Source organism: Neltuma alba, unplaced genomic scaffold (assembly GCF_004799145.2).
Source record: "Neltuma alba isolate B1F8T4 unplaced genomic scaffold, ASM479914v2 tig00003105_pilon, whole genome shotgun sequence".
Classification (NCBI taxonomy): Eukaryota; Viridiplantae; Streptophyta; class Magnoliopsida; order Fabales; family Fabaceae; genus Neltuma; species Neltuma alba.
Window position 1 is genome coordinate 1 of NW_021633140.1, and position 19,343 is coordinate 19,343.

General features: G+C 37.8%; 4 protein-coding genes and 1 pseudogene across 5 annotated transcripts; 2 read left to right on the forward strand and 3 right to left on the reverse strand.

Moving 5' to 3' along the window:
- The first annotated feature begins 331 nt into the window (after window positions 1-331).
- LOC114740303 (protein NAP1-like) lies at window positions 332-4,509 on the forward strand (annotated as a pseudogene).
- A 584-nt stretch (window positions 4,510-5,093) lies between these two features.
- On the reverse strand, window positions 5,094-7,707 carry LOC114740304 (DNA-directed RNA polymerases II, IV and V subunit 3-like). The gene is made up of 3 exons (XM_028928422.1): window positions 7,245-7,707; window positions 6,775-7,012; window positions 5,094-5,647 (listed from the first exon to the last, which is right to left on the reverse strand). The coding sequence occupies exons 1-3, from the start codon at window positions 7,688-7,690 to the stop codon at window positions 5,384-5,386; spliced, it is 948 nt and encodes a 315-aa protein (XP_028784255.1). The 5' UTR covers window positions 7,691-7,707; the 3' UTR covers window positions 5,094-5,383.
- A 1,356-nt stretch (window positions 7,708-9,063) lies between these two features.
- On the reverse strand, window positions 9,064-11,432 carry LOC114740309 (sulfiredoxin, chloroplastic/mitochondrial-like). 2 transcript variants are annotated; one of them, XM_028928427.1, is made up of 5 exons: window positions 11,256-11,382; window positions 10,956-11,125; window positions 9,756-9,789; window positions 9,259-9,352; window positions 9,064-9,164 (listed from the first exon to the last, which is right to left on the reverse strand). In XM_028928427.1, exons 1-5 carry the CDS (start codon window positions 11,320-11,322, stop codon window positions 9,149-9,151), a joined length of 381 nt encoding a protein of 126 aa, XP_028784260.1. In that variant the 5' UTR covers window positions 11,323-11,382; the 3' UTR covers window positions 9,064-9,148. The 2 variants fall into 2 exon arrangements, with proteins under 2 accessions (XP_028784260.1, XP_028784261.1); XM_028928428.1 differs by lacking the exon at window positions 9,756-9,789 and having other exon boundaries at window positions 11,256-11,432.
- Window positions 11,433-11,524: 92 nt separating this feature from the next.
- Window positions 11,525-15,180, forward strand: LOC114740308 (14 kDa zinc-binding protein-like). Its single transcript, XM_028928426.1, has 6 exons — window positions 11,525-11,611; window positions 11,680-11,778; window positions 13,088-13,174; window positions 13,838-13,985; window positions 14,663-14,780; window positions 14,880-15,180. The coding sequence occupies exons 1-6, from the start codon at window positions 11,580-11,582 to the stop codon at window positions 14,945-14,947; spliced, it is 552 nt and encodes a 183-aa protein (XP_028784259.1). The 5' UTR covers window positions 11,525-11,579; the 3' UTR covers window positions 14,948-15,180.
- A 557-nt stretch (window positions 15,181-15,737) lies between these two features.
- On the reverse strand, window positions 15,738-19,304 carry LOC114740305 (probable arabinosyltransferase ARAD1). The gene is made up of 3 exons (XM_028928423.1): window positions 18,300-19,304; window positions 16,753-17,118; window positions 15,738-16,225 (listed from the first exon to the last, which is right to left on the reverse strand). Exons 1-3 carry the CDS (start codon window positions 19,119-19,121, stop codon window positions 16,049-16,051), a joined length of 1,365 nt encoding a protein of 454 aa, XP_028784256.1. The 5' UTR covers window positions 19,122-19,304; the 3' UTR covers window positions 15,738-16,048.
- Window positions 19,305-19,343: the final 39 nt, after the last annotated feature.

The window sequence follows — 19,343 nt, forward strand, 5'->3', positions numbered from 1 at the left end:
TCTGTTGAAAACTATGTAAAAGGAAAGTAAATTAAGACATGGTAATACTGCAGTTTTCTTTTGATGCAGATGTGTAGATGAACTGGAATCACTTCTCTCAAAGCATGGTAGTCTTAGGAAGCTGTATTTCTATCACCAACATCTCACAGCTGTGAGTGCCCCCCCTCCCTCCCCACAAACAAACAAAAAAGAAGAAAACAGGGACTAGTTTTCTACCGTAGCATTAAACCTTTGGTTTAGATATGGACTCACATTTTCCTTTCATCCTAAAATTCCAACTTGACTTACTAATTGCATGAGCTATATTCTTAAATTAGGTATTTCGGAAACCATGTTTGGTCCAGAAGGACGACCTCAGCATTGCTGCGCGTGGCTTGGGATTGCTAGCAGTTTCCCAGAGTGTGCTTCTCCCATTGTTCCAGAAGAGGTAGAAGCATATAACCAGTTCCTCCCCTGCAGTTGGACTATTAACTTATCAAGTTTCGATCATGAGTCTGAAACGAATCACTGTATATCACACTATAGCCTCGTTTCAATGCTCAATTTTAGTGAAATCAAGATGTGATGGTCCAGATATTCAAATTCTATGGCATTTTTCCATTTATTTAACGAAATGGATAATGCTTTTATAATTTTCCTTCCATGAAATGCTGATGTTACATGAAAGGTTAAGGGTTCATTATACTTTTGGATCTGCTGAAGGAGATGTTTAACATTTTTGACTGGCTTCATGCAACTTTTAGGCCCTGAGAGATATTTCTTTATCTTCATTTATAGTGAGTAGACTCTAAGTTCTTCTATATTAAGCTACTTTGAATTCTGTTGTTTCCAATTTCACTCATCAGAGTTCCACAATATAAAGAATGGCACTGACTTTTTATGAAATGGATTCTCAAGTTCAAATTAATCATTATGTCCTGAAATCATTCCTTTGCCATCCTCTGATTCGTCAAAACAAAAAGCTGCATGCATGATGATTGGAAGTGTTTCCAATATGGGTCGTTACTTAATTTATTTTGTTCGATCAGGTAACAAAAATTGGTAGGGATGCTGTGCTTTATGTTGAGTCCTTGATTGAATCCATCATGGGAGGATTGGAAGGATTAATAAACATTTTGGACTCCGAGGGAGGATTTGGGGCACTGGAGAATCAGGTAAAAGTTATGATTACTTTAACAAGTTAGTCCCACAGCACAAAACTAAAAACTTACTGTTATATCTGGATCAGCTTCTTCCTGAGCAAGCAGCTTCTTATCTGAATTATGCATCTAGAGTTTCTATTCCTTCATATAAATCTCCTAAAGGAGCAGCTGGTTTTGCTTTACCTGGCCACGAGAGCTTTCCTGAAAACAACAGTTCTATCAAAATGTATGTTCTTGTTATCTCCTCCGTACATGTGTGCCAAGCCACACAATCAAAATTTTCTGGAACTAACTAGTGCCTTTTTTCTCCTTTTTCTTTGATAACAGGTTAGAAGCTGCAATGCAGAGGCTGACTAACTTATGCTCTGTTTTAAATGACATGGAACCTATTTGTGTATTGAACCACGTCTTTGTTCTAAGAGAGGTTAGGAATGCATCTTCTTCTTCTCCATCACTTTCTGTGGTTTAGTTTAGAATGTTGCTGAGGCAAACAGTCTAGAGTCTGTCTTGGTGGAAAGCAATTATTGATCAGTGCTAGTTTTGAGCAATTGAGGACTTTTGGAGAGTGTTATTATAAGAAGTATAAATTATATTGTATTTAGCTTGATATTATGGTCAAATATTGACTAAATGTTAATGTAATGAATTATTAATACAAGTTTAGCATCCATCCACTTCCATTCCTACATAATACACGTTTAGAACTAGTAAATCTATAGATCCTTGTATTATTATTTTAACGCTTAGCTATTCATGCAGTACATGAGAGAATGTATCCTTGGGAACTTCAGGAGAAGATTGCTTGGAGTATTGAAAACTGATAATGACCTTCAACGGCCTTCTGTTCTGGAGTCCCTGATTCGAAGACATGTTAGCATTGTGCACCTTGCAGAGCAACACATCAGCATGGATCTTACCCAGGGCATTCGGGAAGTTTTACTTTCAGAAGCCTTTTGTGGACCTGTTTCTTCGCTACATTTGTTTGACAAGCCGGCAGAGCAACATACTGGATTGGCTACAGAGTCTGTGTGCAATTGGTATATAGATAACATAATCAAAGATGTGTCAGGTGCTGGGATATTGTTTGTACCAATTCATAAATGCTTTAAGAGTACAAGGCCTGTTGGTGGATATTTTGCAGACTCAGTTACAGATCTCAGGGAATTGCAGTCTTTTGTACGTATATTTGGTGGCTATGGAGTTGACAGGCTGGACAGAATGCTGAAAGAACACACTGCTGCACTTTTAAATTGCATTGATACATCATTAAGATCAAATCGCGACGTATTGGAAACAGTTGCAGCCAGCCTCCTTTCTGGGGATAGATTTGAAAGAGAAGCTTCTATAAAACAAATAGTTGATCTGGAAACTGTAGTTAGTTTTTGTATTCAGGCTGGCCTAGCTCTGGCATTTGATCGGTTGCTAGCCGAGGCTGCTGGTGCCATACTTGAAGAAGGGGCTCCTCTGATACATTCACTTCTAGCTGGGATCGTTAAGCATCTACCTGATGAAATACCTGAAAAGGGGGAGATCAGGAGAATGAGAAGAGTGGCAAATACTCAAGGTGTGGTAAGTGATCATGATTCACAGTGGGTAAGATCAATTTTAGAAGAAGTTGGTGGTGCGAATGATGGCTCCTGGAGCTTGTTACCCTACTTATTTGCCACATTCATGACATCTAATATTTGGACCACTACTGCATTCAACGTGGACACAGAGGGTTTTAGTAACAACATCCATTGCTTGGCAAGGTTAGCATTGTATCACAGGTCTAATGAATTATAATTTTTCATAGCTATAATGTAAAAAGAGTAGAGTTTAAAGCTTCTATGATGATTTGTATTTTGTATTTGCATGCTTATTATCTATTCGAAGGCCATTGGTTAATTTTATCAGCTTGGACTGAGAGTGTCTTAGTGTTTCATTTTGTTGATTGAACTTTTAGAAACTGAAATGAGAATCAGTATGTGGTAAAATTTTTAGAGGATTTGATTGTCATTTATCTCATTGTCTCATTTGTCCTGTCTCACTCTCCTTACCAATTTAGTGAATATTGGGCAGGTGCATTTCTGCAGTGTTTGCAGGAAGTGAATTTGTTAGATTGGAACGTGAATATCAGCAGAGACAGTCTTTATCTAATGGACATGCTAGTGAGGCAATGGATCCTGAGTATTCAAGCCACATGTCGGCTGAAGCAAGCATTAAGTCCACAATGCAGTTATTTGTGAAATGCTCTGCAGAGATTATTCTAGATTCTTGGAGTGAAACAAATAGGTAAGTATATATACAGACTATTAGAAAACATGTGGTTGAACCAAATATATGTCCGTTTGAATGTACAGGCACGCATGGCTGCAATAGATTGCAGTTGACTTTCTTTGGTACAAGTGCTCTGTTTATCTGAAACATTTACTGTTTCATGGTTCATGCTGAGTTTTTTATTTATTTATTTTATCAGATCTCATCTGGTAGCACAGCTTATATTCCTTGACCAACTTTGTGAAATCTCACCATACCTTCCGCGAAGTTCACTTGAAGCCCATGTCCCCTATGCCATTCTCCGATCTTTATACAGCCAATACTATGCAGATACTCCATCCGCTCCATTGGCAATATTGAGCTCTTCACCACGGCACTCACCTGCAATATTGCTAGCGCATGCGTCTCCTGTAATACGGCAGCCTCGTGGGGACTCCACGCCCAGTATGGTAGCAATGATTCAGGTTATTTCAAAGGATCTTCATCACACAGTCATGAGCACCACTTTTATGAAGCTGATAGTGGTGGCTCAAAGAGCGTGGATAACAAGCACAGGAATGTTCGTCGTTCAGGTCCTCTGGATTACAGTTCAAGCCGAAATCGAGCGAAATTTGTGGAAGGCTCAACTTCTGGCAGCACAGGACCAAGTCCCCTACCGAGGTTTGCTGTATCTAGATCTGGTCCTCTAGCATACAAGTAGGGAAGATGAGGAAAACGCTCAACAGAAAAAGAGCTAGTAAGTTATTAGAGCTGCTGCTAGTGATCAGGTATTCATCACCCTAGCTTAGCTAATTTCCAGGTTCCCCTCAAATTTTGGCAAAATGTATATTGCACTTCGCTTTCGATTCCTCTTGTAGCCTGAGTAGTTCAATACAAGTTTATGTCTATATCATCAGTATTGCTTTGTAATAGTGGTCCTACCAAAGAACGGGGTACTAAGATCTCTACATAGTCAGCGGCGTCGACCAATGGGTCAAAGGTCCAATTATAAATGTTATTATTATGAAAAACATATTTACTTCTAAGAACATAATTAATTAGTACAGTGATTTGTAGCTTTCTAATCAGATAAATGGTTTGAAATGAATGTAAAATTGTTGTTAGTCCATCCACGCGACAGAGAAACTGGGTTGTTTCGTTGTTTGAAACTAGGTTGTTGTTACCATGCGAGTTCTTTCACCTTCAATATTTTCCTCTGAAATGTGTCGACGTACAATTTGGAAGAAATAAAATACAGTACATATTTCTCGTTTTTTTTTTCACAAGTAAATACAAACTTTATATGGAATAAGGTGTTATTTCATTTTTAAATATTATTCGCTTGATTCAACAAATAATTTTTAGTTGGATTTAATAGAATTTAAATTCATTGTGTTTTAATGCACCTTATATTTGGTTACTACGTAATTAAACAATACATACGCATATATATTAATAATGAAATATTGTACAACTAAAGAAAACGTATACCCATATTTCCACGTATTTATAACATTGTCCCAACTCTGGCAAATGAGACAACTAACGGAAAAATCCAGTTGAGGTCGAATTTTGAAATATTATATTAGTAATATATACTAATCTCACCCGTTTCTCATAAGAACAAGATATTTCATTTCAATAGGGCGCCGGCCAGAAGAAAAATTATGGCGCGCCATATGCCAGCCACAATCTTTCAAACAGAACCAGTGATTCAGACGTGAAAGCGGTAACTTTGTCTTCGAAAGATAATTAGCATTTCAGGGAAGGCAGCACAAGCTGCAGCTATTCACTTCAATACATGGTCCAATAAACAAGTTCTAGGCCGAACAATATCAACAAACAGAAATTCTTGGGCAGGACGATCCACGAGACATCAGTTAATCAGACCGATCATAAAACAGGCATTAACATATTCAATAACATGTTTATATATCTAGTTACGATTGACTTTGACCATTAATTTGTTCCTATCTATGTCCCTTTGTTCCCGATCAACCTCCTCACAAATGTGCACTTAATTCACCAAACTGTTCAAGAGTTTCCACATTGTCGTCTGAGAGCCTGACTGCATCTAGCTTCTGCCTAAGAACGTCAATGGCATTCAATAACAACTGAGAAGCTTTGATTGCACCCGTAGATTCCACAGCGAATATGAAGGAATCTTGCCTTGCATTGATTTCCACAAGCCCAGGCTTGCCCATAGCTTCAGCTTTCTTGATCACCTCATCATCGTAAGTATATGCCTCAGGATCAGCCACCATAACCTGGTAGATGGTAACAAGTTAGCTATGATAAATTCATTAAATTGACTAGGGACAATCAGAGGTTCTCATGTAGATCTCACCTATAAAAGGTAGATGATGCGGAGTAACTCAAATATATAAACACAAGTCATAGATAGTGCCTATTGAAAAGACTTGGGTTGTCTTCTCTGAATACACCAATTTCAGAAGCTTTTGAGCTTTCAAATCAGATATATCAATTTCCGAAACTCAGATTTGATTCAGCAAGAAAGAACTGAGTAAGAGTATCTTCTCAAGAAAATGCGCCTCAGCTCAGGATAATATCAATTTTAACAAATATCAGAGGCTGTTTCATGAATCGCCATACAACTTCCTCAAATTATAACATTTGACACTTCTGTAGAGCCTAAAACTCATGAAATCGTTAGCTCTATCTTAAAGAAGAAAAATTTCACACTACTGCATCATGCCTATGATTGGAATCTGCATCAGCCATGTTTCTCCACATTTAATCACATTTCTGGCAACCATAACCACCTCAGCAATTTGGATCCAACCGAAGTAACTGCAGGTTGTTACCAAAACAAATATCTTCAGAGATTCACCAAACTCTGGAAACCAGGTGTATCTTTATTGTGGCATGTGCCGTCTTTATGTTTCTGTGAGCTTAAACTAAGGATCACTGCCATAAAGCAACTGAAACCCAAACTTGAAAACCAACTGCCAGCAATCTTTACAAACTACAAGGACTACACATCATAAAAAAACAAAAACCAAAGAAGAGCCAGAAAAAGGACATCAAGAGGTACCCTCAATTGTACTTTCTTGTCTACTGTAACCCAGAAAGCCAAACAGGAAGAGGAGAAGGTTACAGATCACATAGTATGATCATAAACTTATAGTCATGAACAGTGCAGTGCAACATGTCCATGCAAGGTTAGATCCAAAGAGAAATAGTGAAATACAGAACTACAGTGCACCAAACCATCATTTCAGCACCAAACCTAGAATCTAGGGAGGGTTAAATGTTCACACCCACAAAATTCTAGAGTATAAGTGGAAGGCCAAATGGAAGGAACTAGCACCGGTGACGAAATCACTGAAAAGTGTATAAAGTGCATAACTAGCATAAGCAAATAGAAACCAACCTGTTGCGTTACAGGATCAATATCAAACACACGGGTAGGACAACTATCAACCCATTCTCTTTTCTCATCAAGCGTCAATGTCTCCATGAGATCTTCATTTATATGAATTTCTGGCTCGTACATGAAAGTTACAGTGGCGGCTGGTGACCATTTCGCATGATCTTTGCCAATTCCTTTCCTAGCTATTGCTCTCAGCCTCAGTTCCTGCCCTCGACGCAACTTCACAATTATAATCCCCCTAAATACAACTCGAGCATGTCATTAAGCGGAAAAAGTCCATTGAACATACAAACAAACGCTCGCCAGGTCAAGTATGAATTAAGTTCTGAAAATGACATAACTTAGATAAACAGGAAAATATATAAAAAAAACTAATTTATATTCCCCGTTTTCGGATTTGAAAGTCAAGAGCATTATTTTTCTTTTTCGCTTTCCCTCCCATTAAGAAAGAAATCACATTGGAGAATTACCTGTTCTCAGAAGCCTCCATACCAGCAGGGTCACTGAAATCTACAGGAACCACAGTGTGGTCGGAGCTATAGAGGTCCTTGCTGGTGACATCTAGGGTTTCGTCGGTCATGCACTTGACCCTGAGGTGGAACTCGACGGAGCAGAATTCACACTGGCCGTCACCGTCGCAGGCATCGCAGTCACGCGAGAAGCGCATAGCCATGGCACGGTCACTGGTGAGGGGGATAAGACCAAGGCGGTGGGCGATGAACTCGTCGTTGAGGACCGAGGAGTTGACCTCGATCTCAACTAGGTCAATGGCGACTGTGGGCACCTCGGCAATCATGACGCGGCGGAGGGCGTTGGCGATGCTAGCGTCGGTGTCTCGGAGCTCAAACTTGACATAGTCATCCTTGAGCTCTCTAATTTTGACTCTGGGCATGCGAGCGTAGGACACTCCCTCCATTGCGGTGGTGAAGAAACACTGATCGGAGAAGAGGCTCCTTCAGGCTTAAACCCCGAAACCAGGGTTCTGCTCGGTTTCGTTGCGTTTCAGTTCGCCGGCTTCTGTACTTTTTGTTGTTGTTGTTGTTTTTTTCTTTTTTTTTTTTGGGCCTGACTTTGTGTTGATTTACTTACCCAGACGAAAGGAAGAAAAGGGCAAAAAGTCTAAAAATAATAATCCATAATTAAATTGCAGTCTGAATTTGGTATTATTTTATCATTTTATAAACTCGTATAAACTTTTATATTTTTTCACTTTAATTAAAATTGAATTAAACTTGTAATTTAATCTTTCAATGTAAATTATATATTTGTGGTACTTTTTATAATTTTTAATTATGTTACTCCTGATAAATTTTACATTATGTATCAATCAATATATATAGATGAATAATTGTGTGTTACTTTATTTTACAAAAATAAATTATTGATGCCGTGAGTGAACTAAAAATTGAAAATTTTTATTGGCATTGTGGCAAATAACACGGTGTAACAAATAATAAAGAAAATGACACACCATGGAGAATACACCCGAACTTTTATCATAAATTTGAAATTGAAATGTATTCTTCTTTATTATTTGAAAAAAGGAATAACAGTTACAAATAATTTAAAAGCTTTAATTAAGCAGGAAAATTAGAGAGTTTGGCAACGAGACCTTTATTCTTTCAAAATGAGTTACGTAACATTTCATAACTATCACGTTAAAATTTATTTCCATTTTTTTTAATTTTCATCAAGAATTTAAACATTTTCTTTCTCCTCCAAACTTTTTTTTTTCCCGTAGTTAGGTGCCCTACTGTATATACTACTTCCGGTCTTTAATATAAAACCTCGTTTGACTTTTATTTTGATCCTAATCTGTTTTGTTTCTCATAGTTATGCATTTTTTCACAAGAAAATCTTTCTAATAATAGTAGTTCTAACTAATATACTTGATTAGCAAGGATATTTTAAGAAAGACAACATATATTTATTACAGATAACTAACTTAATTTATTTTCTTAATCTCCTCAAATTAGTCAACTAACTCTTATAATTAAGACCAAATATGGAGATTATTACACTTCACCAGATATAAACATAAAGCCATAGCTAAAAATTTATACAGAAGATATAAATGAATCTTTCATAGATCACTGTCAAAGAGTGCACTATCCTTTCCTTCTTTCTGAGCTTTCAGGTCTGTCTCCTCTACTCTTCTGGGCATGAAACATTGGCATCTTCATATATTATAGTCAGATTCCATTGACTCATATTCCATGGTCAACAACACACAGAAGACTGTCAAGTAATGGATGGGAACCACAGGAAGCAGCTAAGAAATTCTTGACAGATTGAGAACTGAACTCCCTTATAGAAGGATTCTGCTAAGATATACTTGTGACATGCCTAAATATATTTTCATGACCATATGATGCTAGCGCAAATGATGCCTGCATGATGATAAACCAAATCCTTTATCAGCAGAGATGGCAAATTTACCTCACCAAGCTTTTGTTTAGAGTTCACTAAAACAAAATGACAAACCTTAGAGTCTCCTTTGTACCGCGGCGAACTTTGCACCGGATGGTCGGAAGCCCGAGGCGCTGGTGAGCCTCAAAGCGGTGGCAGCCAGAGAAGCCTGCAAATCAAACAGAAGTATATATCAATCTTTGACTGAGACCACCACGCAAGATCTTTCAACATTCTCTCAATTTCCTGATTTCTGACATAACTCCTTTCTCATATACCTAAACTAATCGTGATTTACTCTTGAGCTATAGTATATAGTAGTTTTAACCATCAATTTTGTCCGTTTAAGAAGAATAATAGTAAATCTACACACTCTTCAGAGACGAGAGCAACTGGATTGGTTTGCGAATGAACATGTGTTGAAGCTATGATGCACAGTAAATGGTTGAACTTGTGATTGTGTTCTAATGTGTGGGTTCTGTTACTGTTGAATATCACAATAAAAAATGGCTAAATGGTGATACTTTATACCATGCAAGGGAAGTTCATAAATTACAAGATTTTGTACATACCATAATAGACTCCATCAACCTCGAGAACATCAATCTGGATCAATAAAAGTCAGATAACTTAGTAGCTCTGTCCGTGATATTTTGATGAATCAAAATTACATTTAGCCCAAACAAGAGGAAACACTAGTGTTACATGAACACAAAAATCCAGCTTGCAGCTAAACTAAACATTTCCTATAATTAGTTACACATCTTATATCCCTTACAAGTGATTGGAATAAAAAAGGCATGCACTGAATATGACTTAGGAGGATGATACGATTATACATACCAAGTTGCATCAAACCACACTTAACAATGCAACAAAACACGGACTTTCATTTGGGAAATACCCAATGACATCAAGTTCTTATAGTTAATAGAAATTCCACACCTGAGTAATTCATATTTCTTTATGAAAAAACAACATACGAAAGATGTTTGCCATTGGAAGCAAAGCTTGAAGTTTTCAGGGAACAACTTTGCCAGAAAAAGCTTCACTCTATGCTCATTAGAAAGCTTGAAGTATATTGCTGCTTAGTGTAAAAAAGTGAGTAGATTTTTCTTATAAATTTTAAAGATTCCATACCAACCGTAAACTTGTTGGAGATCAACTTGCACTAAAAATTCTCGCTCCAACAAATTCAGCATAATTCATCTTAACCCCTCGGTAATTTTTTTCTTAGAAACCAACTTAAGGGGAAACCTAAAGCTGATAATCTTATTTTCACCTGGCGGTGCAAAACATATTAAACTCAGAATAAATCATAGAAACGAACTCTCTAACGCTGGAGATTAACTTGCAGCGGAAACGCTTGCTTCAACAAGAAACCCGTCATAATTCACGCAGTATTCCCACAAAAATCATTTTCCGAGAAACCAACCAGTGGGAAAACCGAAAGCAAATCATCTTTACCACAGAAGTTGTCTAACAAAAGCGGTTCCTCGGTGAGAATTCAAACAAATAATAGTGATGAGTTTAGCAACTTGCAGTGAAAATCGTTGCACCAACAATAAACTCAACAAAGTTCCCTCTTTGTATATTGCTAGAGACCAACTTGCAGTGACAATCCTTGCTCAAACAAACCATCCATCAGAATTCCCTCTATGAACTTCCCTCAAAGCATTTTCCCAGAAACCAAACAGAGAAAACCCAATTACACAAAGCCCCAAAGGGAACAAGAAATAGAAGAAAATTTAACAGGGGAAACAAGTGCTTACAGGAACTTGAAGTCCAATTTCGCTAATACTATCCATAAGTTCTTTCACTTTGTCAGGATCATTTGCCCTTGTCCTCATTAATGGCCTCCTTATCTTCTCTAGAGGAAGCTCCAGAATCACTGGTCCTGCAGCACCAACACTTCCCGTTCCAGAAGCAGTAGGAGAAGCCCCTAATCCATATAAACCAAATAATAGTTATCAATTAACTGAGGAATATTATAATTTAATAATTACAGATTAATAGGAAAAAGAAGGAGAAACTATTTCTCATTGATAGAAATAAGAGATCATAGCAAGTACCGTTGGACGAAGAAAAGACTGGGAAGTTCCTCAACCGACTTGGAACCTGAAGAACAAAATTCGCCATTTTTTCCTGTTCTGTTGGAGAATCTTCTTTTCTTTATGTTTTTTTAACGAGCAAATCGGAAAACGAAATGCAATTTTAGAACCACAAGATATGTTAATCACGACAGTGACATGGCCCACCAACTTCAACGGTGCAGATGAGAGATTTTACATTCTCTGGAAGTACCCGTCCGCAGTAGGTAAGTCCTCAATATATTTCCCTCGCTAGAAATTTTCCCAAAAAAATGAGGTGATATCAGCTCTGCTTCATTGGGAGCTATGGCTGCGACAATTCCTTTCTCACTGATTAGGTACAATACAAATTCTTCATTGCCGGATTGTTTATGTGATATTGAGTCTGGCTTCGCATACTTGTCAGGAACTCCTCGGCATTGATATCACCAAGACTTTTCGTGCCTTTCGTGAAAGCGGCAAACCACAATTTCTCCAAGTTTATTCTTCCTATCCAATCTCGCAGGTGTTACTTTCATCTCTTCCTTCTCTACTTAGCTTCGTTTGCATATTTTGCGCTAGAAATAAATCGTTAGCTCCGTATAATTAGCGTTTTGCTGTTTTAAGTTTTTACGGATTGCGAAGCTGGCAAAATGAGGGAAATTGCAGAGAGATAGATGAATGATGGATGGAATGAAGCAGATTACAATAGAAGGTTCTGCGAAATTCAGGTTTCAAATAGGTTATTATGGAGAAAAATGACAGTTAAGAGGATCGATAACTTGCATTAGTAGTAGTCAAAGAGTTAAAAAAATCATTTTTCTTTTCTGGAAGAAATCTAATCTCCGAAGTGTAACGGGAACGAAGGGTTTTGACTTTAGTAAAGATTTAAAAATATCGTCGTACTATTAAAAAGATTATGTTTTAATTTTGCATATCATTTGTTCTTTAAGAATGCAAGTGACAATTCTTACCAAGGTGCTAGCTACTGCATCATAATTTAATGAGGAAAGCATTCAAAAGTTCTAGCATTATTGAGGTTAAAGATAGGAACACAATAAGGAAATACAGGGAGTGTTCTTGGAGAAAGAAAGCGAAAGAGAACTGATGTTATTGTACCAATCATTTTGTAGTCAGAGTATTCGGTGTATAAATTCACTTTGACTCAGCTCATTGCCTAAGCTATCATGACAAGACGAATAAAATTCCTGTTAGGGAGAAATTATGAAAATAAATCCGAGGAATGTGGTTGTAGCTAAAATACATCAATTATCAAGATGATAGTAGTGTACTTGTAATGGTGCGCAGACATAATAGATTCAGATAGAGTGCAATTTTATGTACCAATCTATTTACCTTGGACTAATCAAGTGAGCCCGCTTATTAAATTTGATATCCGTAGGAAATTTTCAAGTATTGTGTACCTTGGTAGTTTTTTGAGTTTATTACCATTGTTATCTTTAGTGAAAAGCATGATATTTAGTTTTACCTTTTAGTATACAAGACTTCTTCTTCTTCTTCTTCTTTTTTAAACATTGTGGACAACCTGAACCTGTTTCTGGTGCCAAATACTGCATGCTGGATTTCAAAAGAACTATGATTAGGTAAGGTTTCTTTTGGCACTCATTATTAGGTTTTCTAAAGATAACATCACATGTCAAGGGAGTTTTGTGGAAGACAATCATGTGAGAGAAGATGTAAAAGAATATATACTAGTTATATTTATGTGGGAGAACTTAATAGAAAGCACCTAGAAGTTGTATCTTAACTTTGTCCGTTTCAGAATGTTTTTTGTCTCGTCTCTGAATAACTTTAGCAACTGACCTATAGTACAGATTGCCTTTCAGTACTGGTGCCACAAATAATGAAGAGACTGCAGCGAAAGCAGCTGCTCTCGATGCTGATAGTGGAGCCCCAACAATGTACAGCCATTCTGACTCTCAGTCTTTAACACACTGCTTGCTTATCACTCTGGAATATTTTATTTTGGACTTCCCAAGTTTATCATAATTGAGCTGGCAAGTTTTGCAAATATTTAAATGTTGGGGTTTCAACATTTATAGCTCAGTCATTTTCCTTGTCATAGAGAAGTGAATTACTGTGATGAAACATAAAATATAAAGTATCTCCGTGTGATTTCATAGTAGAAATCAGCCAAAATTATCAACATTGTTGAACTTCTCTGTCCCTCGGAAAGAATGTTTTAGACTGAGTTTTGGAAAATGTATTGAAAGGATTTTGAATATCTTTCACAGGATTTCACTCGGAAATGAATTGTAGCTGGGTATGGCCATTCAGGCTCTGGTAAATATGATACGAGTCTTTATTAACCAAAAAAAAAAAAACGATATGATTCTTCGAAATGCCTTTTGGGATAAAGGATGACCAATGTCTTCCTTGATCTTAACGTAATTTGTACATAAGGGTATTTTCATTAAATCAATGATAATATTTTAGACATCAGGACAGCCATGTATCCTGTATGAAAGAACAAGTATAGTAACATAATTGCTTAATTGTCTGATTGTTTTATTTTTGTTCTTTCTTTTCCTGGTGTTCAATCTGGTAACCCTTTTATCTATCAGATTTGACAAGATCATACATAAGGAAATCCCTTCAAGCATTGTGTATGAAGATGAAAAGGTCCTAGCATTTCGGGACATTAATCCCCAGGCACCAGTTCATGTTTTGGTCATTCCAAAATTTAGAGATGGACTGACGCAGCTTGGGAAGGTAATAAGTCACCCTTTGCATATTGTTTTTTGTACGTGGAAGAAAATTTTGTATGATATGTTTGTGCTGTGCTTTTTTCTCTTTTGTGTTTTTTTTTTTTTTTTTGGGGGGGGGGGGGGGGTTAACCTTCCAAGTAGTGACCGCTATAGGCAGTGTATCTTGTAAAATGAGGTTTAGCTGCTGTTTTCTCAAATTTCTGCTGTAGGAAGATTTGTAGGCAATGATTGGAGAAAGGAAGTAACAGGAAACAAAAGAGAAACTACGTGTTTCCTTCCTGTCCAAGAGGATAAGTAGTAAGAGTAAAGAAAAGAAAGGTAATTGCTTTTGTTTGATTCAAGGGGCAGAAAGTTGGCTTCATATACCGTGGTTTGTAGGATATGTGACTCTCTTCCTGTTTGATTGATATGTTTTTCCAATTCTTGTTTGTTGTTTTCTATAGATTTCAATTTTTTCTTCATAAGCATGGAATTGGTGAGATTTTCAATCGTTATTTAGTATGCATTTCAAATGATTACCATCATAGCAGCGACGAACTGTGTGATTAATATAAAATCCGCTTTCTAAACTTCACTGATTGTTCATAAATTCAGGGATCCATAAACTCGAAAGATGTGCGTGTTACTGTGTGTGTGCATGTGTGTGTGGCGATTTTAATTGGATATGTAGCATCTTTGCAGGCTGATCCTAGACATGAGGAGATACTAGGTCAGCTTCTGTATGCTGCAAAAATAGTGGCTGAGAAGGAAGGTATTGTTGATGGATTTCGTGTGGTCATCAACAACGGTCCCAGTGCCTGTAAGCTCATTTCTGTGTGGGTTTAGTTTCAGTTGCTTAATGAGCCATTTTTGCTGCCAATCCCATTCATCCTCCTTCTCTCTCTTTTATTATGAGCAGGTCAATCTGTGTATCATCTGCACTTGCATGTATTAGGTGGGAGACAGATGAAATGGCCACCAGGTTGAAGATTGAAAAGCAATGGCTGTTAGAATTTGAAACTTAAATCTCCTTTTCTATTATTGTTATCATCGTCCCATGTCACAATAACAGCCCGGCCTAACAGCTCCTCCTCTGATAACCTCACATGGATAATGATTGCTTCTGCATGAGAGCTGTCTTTATTACAGACATAATGTAAACCATCTAGCTACATGGGGCCATTGATCTTAGTTCTGTGGTTAATTCGACAAGGGCTTAATTAAGCAGGATGATGAATTTCTTTTGCTATGATTATCTTATTGCAAATATTAGGAAGATGTTAGATTACAAAGCTCCTGCCCGTTAAAAGAAGTAATGAATGCATGTGACATGAGAGTATAAAATTATCCGCATGTTGAAACGAACACCCATATAAAATGATTGGCTCATCAAGCTAATTACGACTATTTTGCTCCAACTTCTGGGATGTGGAGACCTGTTAGCCGATTTGGTCCTTTTTTTTTTTTTTCAAGTGTCTCAGCGATCTTTATATTCCAAAGAAAAGAAATCACGTCACATTTAGTTATAGAAAATGATGCGTTTCGTTTAAGAATCCTCGCGCGATACATTGAAATGCAAAAATCTCCGTTGACGCAAAAATATTGAAGATTTCTGTTTAAGGTTAGATTAATAGGAATTTGGAAGTGAATTGGATCCGAAAGCTTCTACGGCAGGTAGCAAGACTTCGAGTATTTAAAGACTTTAAATTTAAATTATGTACCTACTAATATAAACAAAAAATATCAAGAATGTAACAATAAAATAGAAGTGAGGTCATGGTGACAAATCTAACCTAGACATTTCATGAGTGAGCCATGGCACCAAATCCATCTTGACAAAACTAGAGGTAAATAAAGAAACGGGAACCTTTCAAAGAATTAAAAGAATAGTCAAATTGCTGTATATCCTATCCTGTACAAATTAAGGTACAACCAAGTTATCAAATCGTGTCTTATGAAAATTTATATTTGTATGGTGGCATCTACCACAAAACGTGCCAGGAATCTTGGAATATGGTGAACTCGTCCCTGGACTAGTGAGATAGCCCTCCAAGAGTGAAAATAAAACATACACTCACCAAAGAGCCGCTATAGAGTACTAACTGCAGTCCGGTTTGTACACACACAAGAGCAGTCAGAATCCTTTCTGACCAGCCTTTTCTCACGGTTAATCATCAGTTTGATCAAGGGTAGCTTCCTTGAAACCTGTCTCCAGATTTCATTAACTGTTCCATCTGATTCCGCATATTGAAAGTATCGCTTCACCTGCAACGAGATATAACATGTCAATATCTTGTCATCTTTTTTTTTTTGGGGGGGGGGGGGGAAGAAGAGGGGAGAAACATAACTCAATTTGAAGCAAACAAGATTGGCTCCTGTATTAGCCATGCAAGTGAGGAAACAAAGACTAAAAAATTGAAACAAAAATGCATAATCATGAAAAATGAGATTTTCACTATCGTAAACGGCTCACCCAAGTTTTAATTAAAACTCAATTAATCTATTTGTAATTCAGATTGAATGCTGATTAAATGGTCACAAATTCCAACACACTTGGATCTAAAACAGACTAGACAATTGCCATGCACTTAGAATAAGGGAAAAAAAAATGCAATCAGAGTATATAGTTCAAACCACGTGTTCCATGATTAATAATAGGGGCCAATGAGCAAGAGAAACTGGTTCTCATTCCTTATCACAATTCAGTTTGGTCGAAAACGTAACTCATCATGTCGTAATGCACATTAAACACATGTACAATGCAAAAAAATTTTCATCCCACCATTACTAACCTCTTTTAGTTCTTTCTGATATTCAAGGATCCTATCTGGAGATACCGCTCTCAACGCTGACACCAAGTATCCAGGCTTTATAGCAGCAGTAGATTCTACGAATATTGCAATTTTTCTGTAGTCTATAGTGTCTTCAAATGGCAATTCAATACTATCACTAACAATCACTGGAACGCACAAGCTAACAATAGCATCAAAGAGTCGGCAAGCTGATGGAGTATCTCCAGCAGGATGTAAACAGAACTTCGATGTATGCATTCCTTGTGAAGCTGCGCGTCTACTCTCCCTGGACTGTGCTCCATGCTTTATTATTACATCCTTTTCTTTTTCAAGAATTTGAAAGAGTGTATCACGAATTTTGCCTCCCTGTCAAAGAGATTGGAATATAAGGAAATCAGTTCCAGGAAGAAATTGTCCCAAGAGAGTTCCTGCACCAAGGCACTATACTTCCTTGCTTTTTATTTTTTGTATTTTACTTGCAATTTAGGCAAATGAAAAAAAAAAAAAAAAAAAACAAGGCAAATGAAGGTGCAGAATGATGGTCCATGGTTTGCACGACATTAGGAAAAAGAAAACTCAGTTTCAGAATCCCTGGAGAAAATGATAGTGTTTCTGAAAATAAAGACCAAAGGAGAGGAGAACTTTTCTATGACCAAAACCAGTGTAAGGAAATTGAAGCTCAATTAAAGCTCGTAAGTTATTATAGTAGCCTCTTGACATAGATAATTTTCAATCAACAAGATTAATATATCAACAGACTCTTTCGACTCTCTCAATGGCCCTACCCTATAATATGATGATTGCTGATTGCTTTGGCAAAATTGACTATGAAGAGAAAAGAAACTCTGAAAGGGAAAAGGCCTCATCATAGAAAATTATGGAGAAACTGCATGAATGCAAGCTTCTAGTGGTGAAGAGTGCTTACAGCAGTTATCTTCAATGAAAAGAATCCAAATCAAGGTGCTTTTTTAAATAAAAAAATTACAAAATGAATAAGGTTTAACATTGCAGGTGGCACTAGCTCTGCCAACATTTATGGAAGGCTAGACCAAAGTTCTTATGCTCATCCGAGAAAGAGACGGCAGGAGTTAAGTAATGATCACAATCCAAACCTCATAGCAAAATATTGAATGATTGGCAATCATATATGGATCCATGTCTAGTGCAACGAATTTTGTTCCTTTCATATATATTCAAAACATTTTTTTTCTTTTTTTGTGTCCATGCAAAGCACATGTAATGGAAACATTTCAACATCCACGATGTTGAAAGCATCAATCAATTTCCTTTCAAAATCTGAATCTCATCTACGCTTTCCCATTAGCGTACTCGGTCGCACATCTTCTGAAGAATAACCACCCACCAATCCAATCTAATATCAACAGAGGATCATTCATTTCTGACATGTACTATATCAATCGGACACAAACTAAACCTCATCCAAAAAGCAAAAATCCATAATAAAAGTAAGCTCACAATAGCATGAATTATAACTACCAAATTTATGAGCATCACATGTAGATGTAAAACTAAACATTATTTATTACCTCCTTGCGATATCTGTTGCCCATGAAGAACAACAACGTCTTGCGATTGTCGAGACCAACATCACCGTCATACACTCGGATTCGGTGAGAGTATGGTATTACGACGTCCTTAATAATGGATCCCTGGTCCGGTCGCAGACGCCCAAAATCCGACACAAGCAACACACTGTTCTTTACCCTATCGACCACCCGGTACAGCGCATTCGGATCTGAAGCGACAAACACATGGTCTCTCCCATCATTCCTTTTCCAATACTCCTGCTCCTCCAGCCACTCCACCAGCGCCTCCTCATTCTGCTCGTCGCTATAAACAGGCTTCTCAGAGTCCGTCGTACCGGGGGGGCGAATCGGGTTCACAATCAAACTCAGAGAAGAAAAGAACGGCACAAAGAATAGGTCTGCCTCCTCGGGATCCAATACCCTAACAACAGGCGAAGCAGCACGCGCGGACTGGGGCCGCATGAGATCAGAGTAAAGGTACCACTCCGACATGTGCTGATGTCCTGGGTACTTGAGAGTGGTCACATCATCGACATGTCTACCACCACGCGCCAAGGAATGTTGCTCGATGACTCCATAGGTGAACCTGGTGGGAAGATCATAGACGTAGACTTTGACAGGCAAATTCCCAGAGCGATGATTGCTCTCCCTGAGCACGACGGAAGCAGTTTTAGCTGAATTAGACGAGAAGGCGGTGTCATCGATTTTGGCGGAGGAATTGGCAACGTTGGTGGGGTTGAAGAAGGTGCTGAAAAAGGCAAAAGTGACCAAAGCGACGAAGAACGTAACGAGGGTTCGCTTCAGAGCCGATTTTCGCGCCATTGCGAAACCCGCGATCGCGCGAAGAAAGAAGAACAATGAAGAAAGGAGGGTTGGGTGGCCTGCTGGTATAGTCGTATGGTCGATCCACCACAGGGCGCAATTGGATAATGTCAGGGAGCGAAGAGAAACACCTCTCCCCTTCGGTGTATGTGTCTGTAGCTCATGGAAATGGAATAGCAGAAGCCATTGGAGGCGTAGATTGGCAGAACTAGGCGAGTACTG

What these genes read in the sequence shown, in the direction of transcription:
- LOC114740304 (XM_028928422.1), bottom strand. Translation starts at nt 7,690, where the DNA reads ATGGAGGGAGTGTCCTACGCTCGCATGCCCAGAGTCAAAATTAGAGAG. An exon ending in ATGGAGGCTTCTGAGAACAG is followed by an intron (nt 7,013 to 7,244) that starts GTAATTCTCCAA and finishes AGTTGTATTTAG; the next exon opens with GGGGATTATAATTGTGAAGT. An exon ending in TTGATCCTGTAACGCAACAG is followed by an intron (nt 5,648 to 6,774) that starts GTTGGTTTCTAT and finishes ACCATCTACCAG; the next exon opens with GTTATGGTGGCTGATCCTGA.
- LOC114740309 (XM_028928427.1), bottom strand. Translation starts at nt 11,322, where the DNA reads ATGGCGAATTTTGTTCTTCAGGTTCCAAGTCGGTTGAGGAACTTCCCA. An exon ending in AGTCTTTTCTTCGTCCAACG is followed by an intron (nt 11,126 to 11,255) that starts GTACTTGCTATG and finishes TATATGGATTAG; the next exon opens with GGGCTTCTCCTACTGCTTCT. An exon ending in AAATTGGACTTCAAGTTCCT is followed by an intron (nt 9,790 to 10,955) that starts GTAAGCACTTGT and finishes TTATTGATCCAG; the next exon opens with ATTGATGTTCTCGAGGTTGA.
- LOC114740308 (XM_028928426.1), top strand. Translation starts at nt 11,580, where the DNA reads ATGGCTGCGACAATTCCTTTCTCACTGATTAG. An exon ending in GACTGACGCAGCTTGGGAAG is followed by an intron (nt 13,986 to 14,662) that starts GTAATAAGTCAC and finishes GCATCTTTGCAG; the next exon opens with GCTGATCCTAGACATGAGGA. An exon ending in CAACAACGGTCCCAGTGCCT is followed by an intron (nt 14,781 to 14,879) that starts GTAAGCTCATTT and finishes TATTATGAGCAG; the next exon opens with GTCAATCTGTGTATCATCTG.
- LOC114740305 (XM_028928423.1), bottom strand. Translation starts at nt 19,121, where the DNA reads ATGGCGCGAAAATCGGCTCTGAAGCGAACCCTCGTTACGTTCTTCGTC. An exon ending in GCAACAGATATCGCAAGGAG is followed by an intron (nt 17,119 to 18,299) that starts GTAATAAATAAT and finishes TCTCTTTGACAG; the next exon opens with GGAGGCAAAATTCGTGATAC. An exon ending in ATCAGAAAGAACTAAAAGAG is followed by an intron (nt 16,226 to 16,752) that starts GTTAGTAATGGT and finishes ATCTCGTTGCAG; the next exon opens with GTGAAGCGATACTTTCAATA.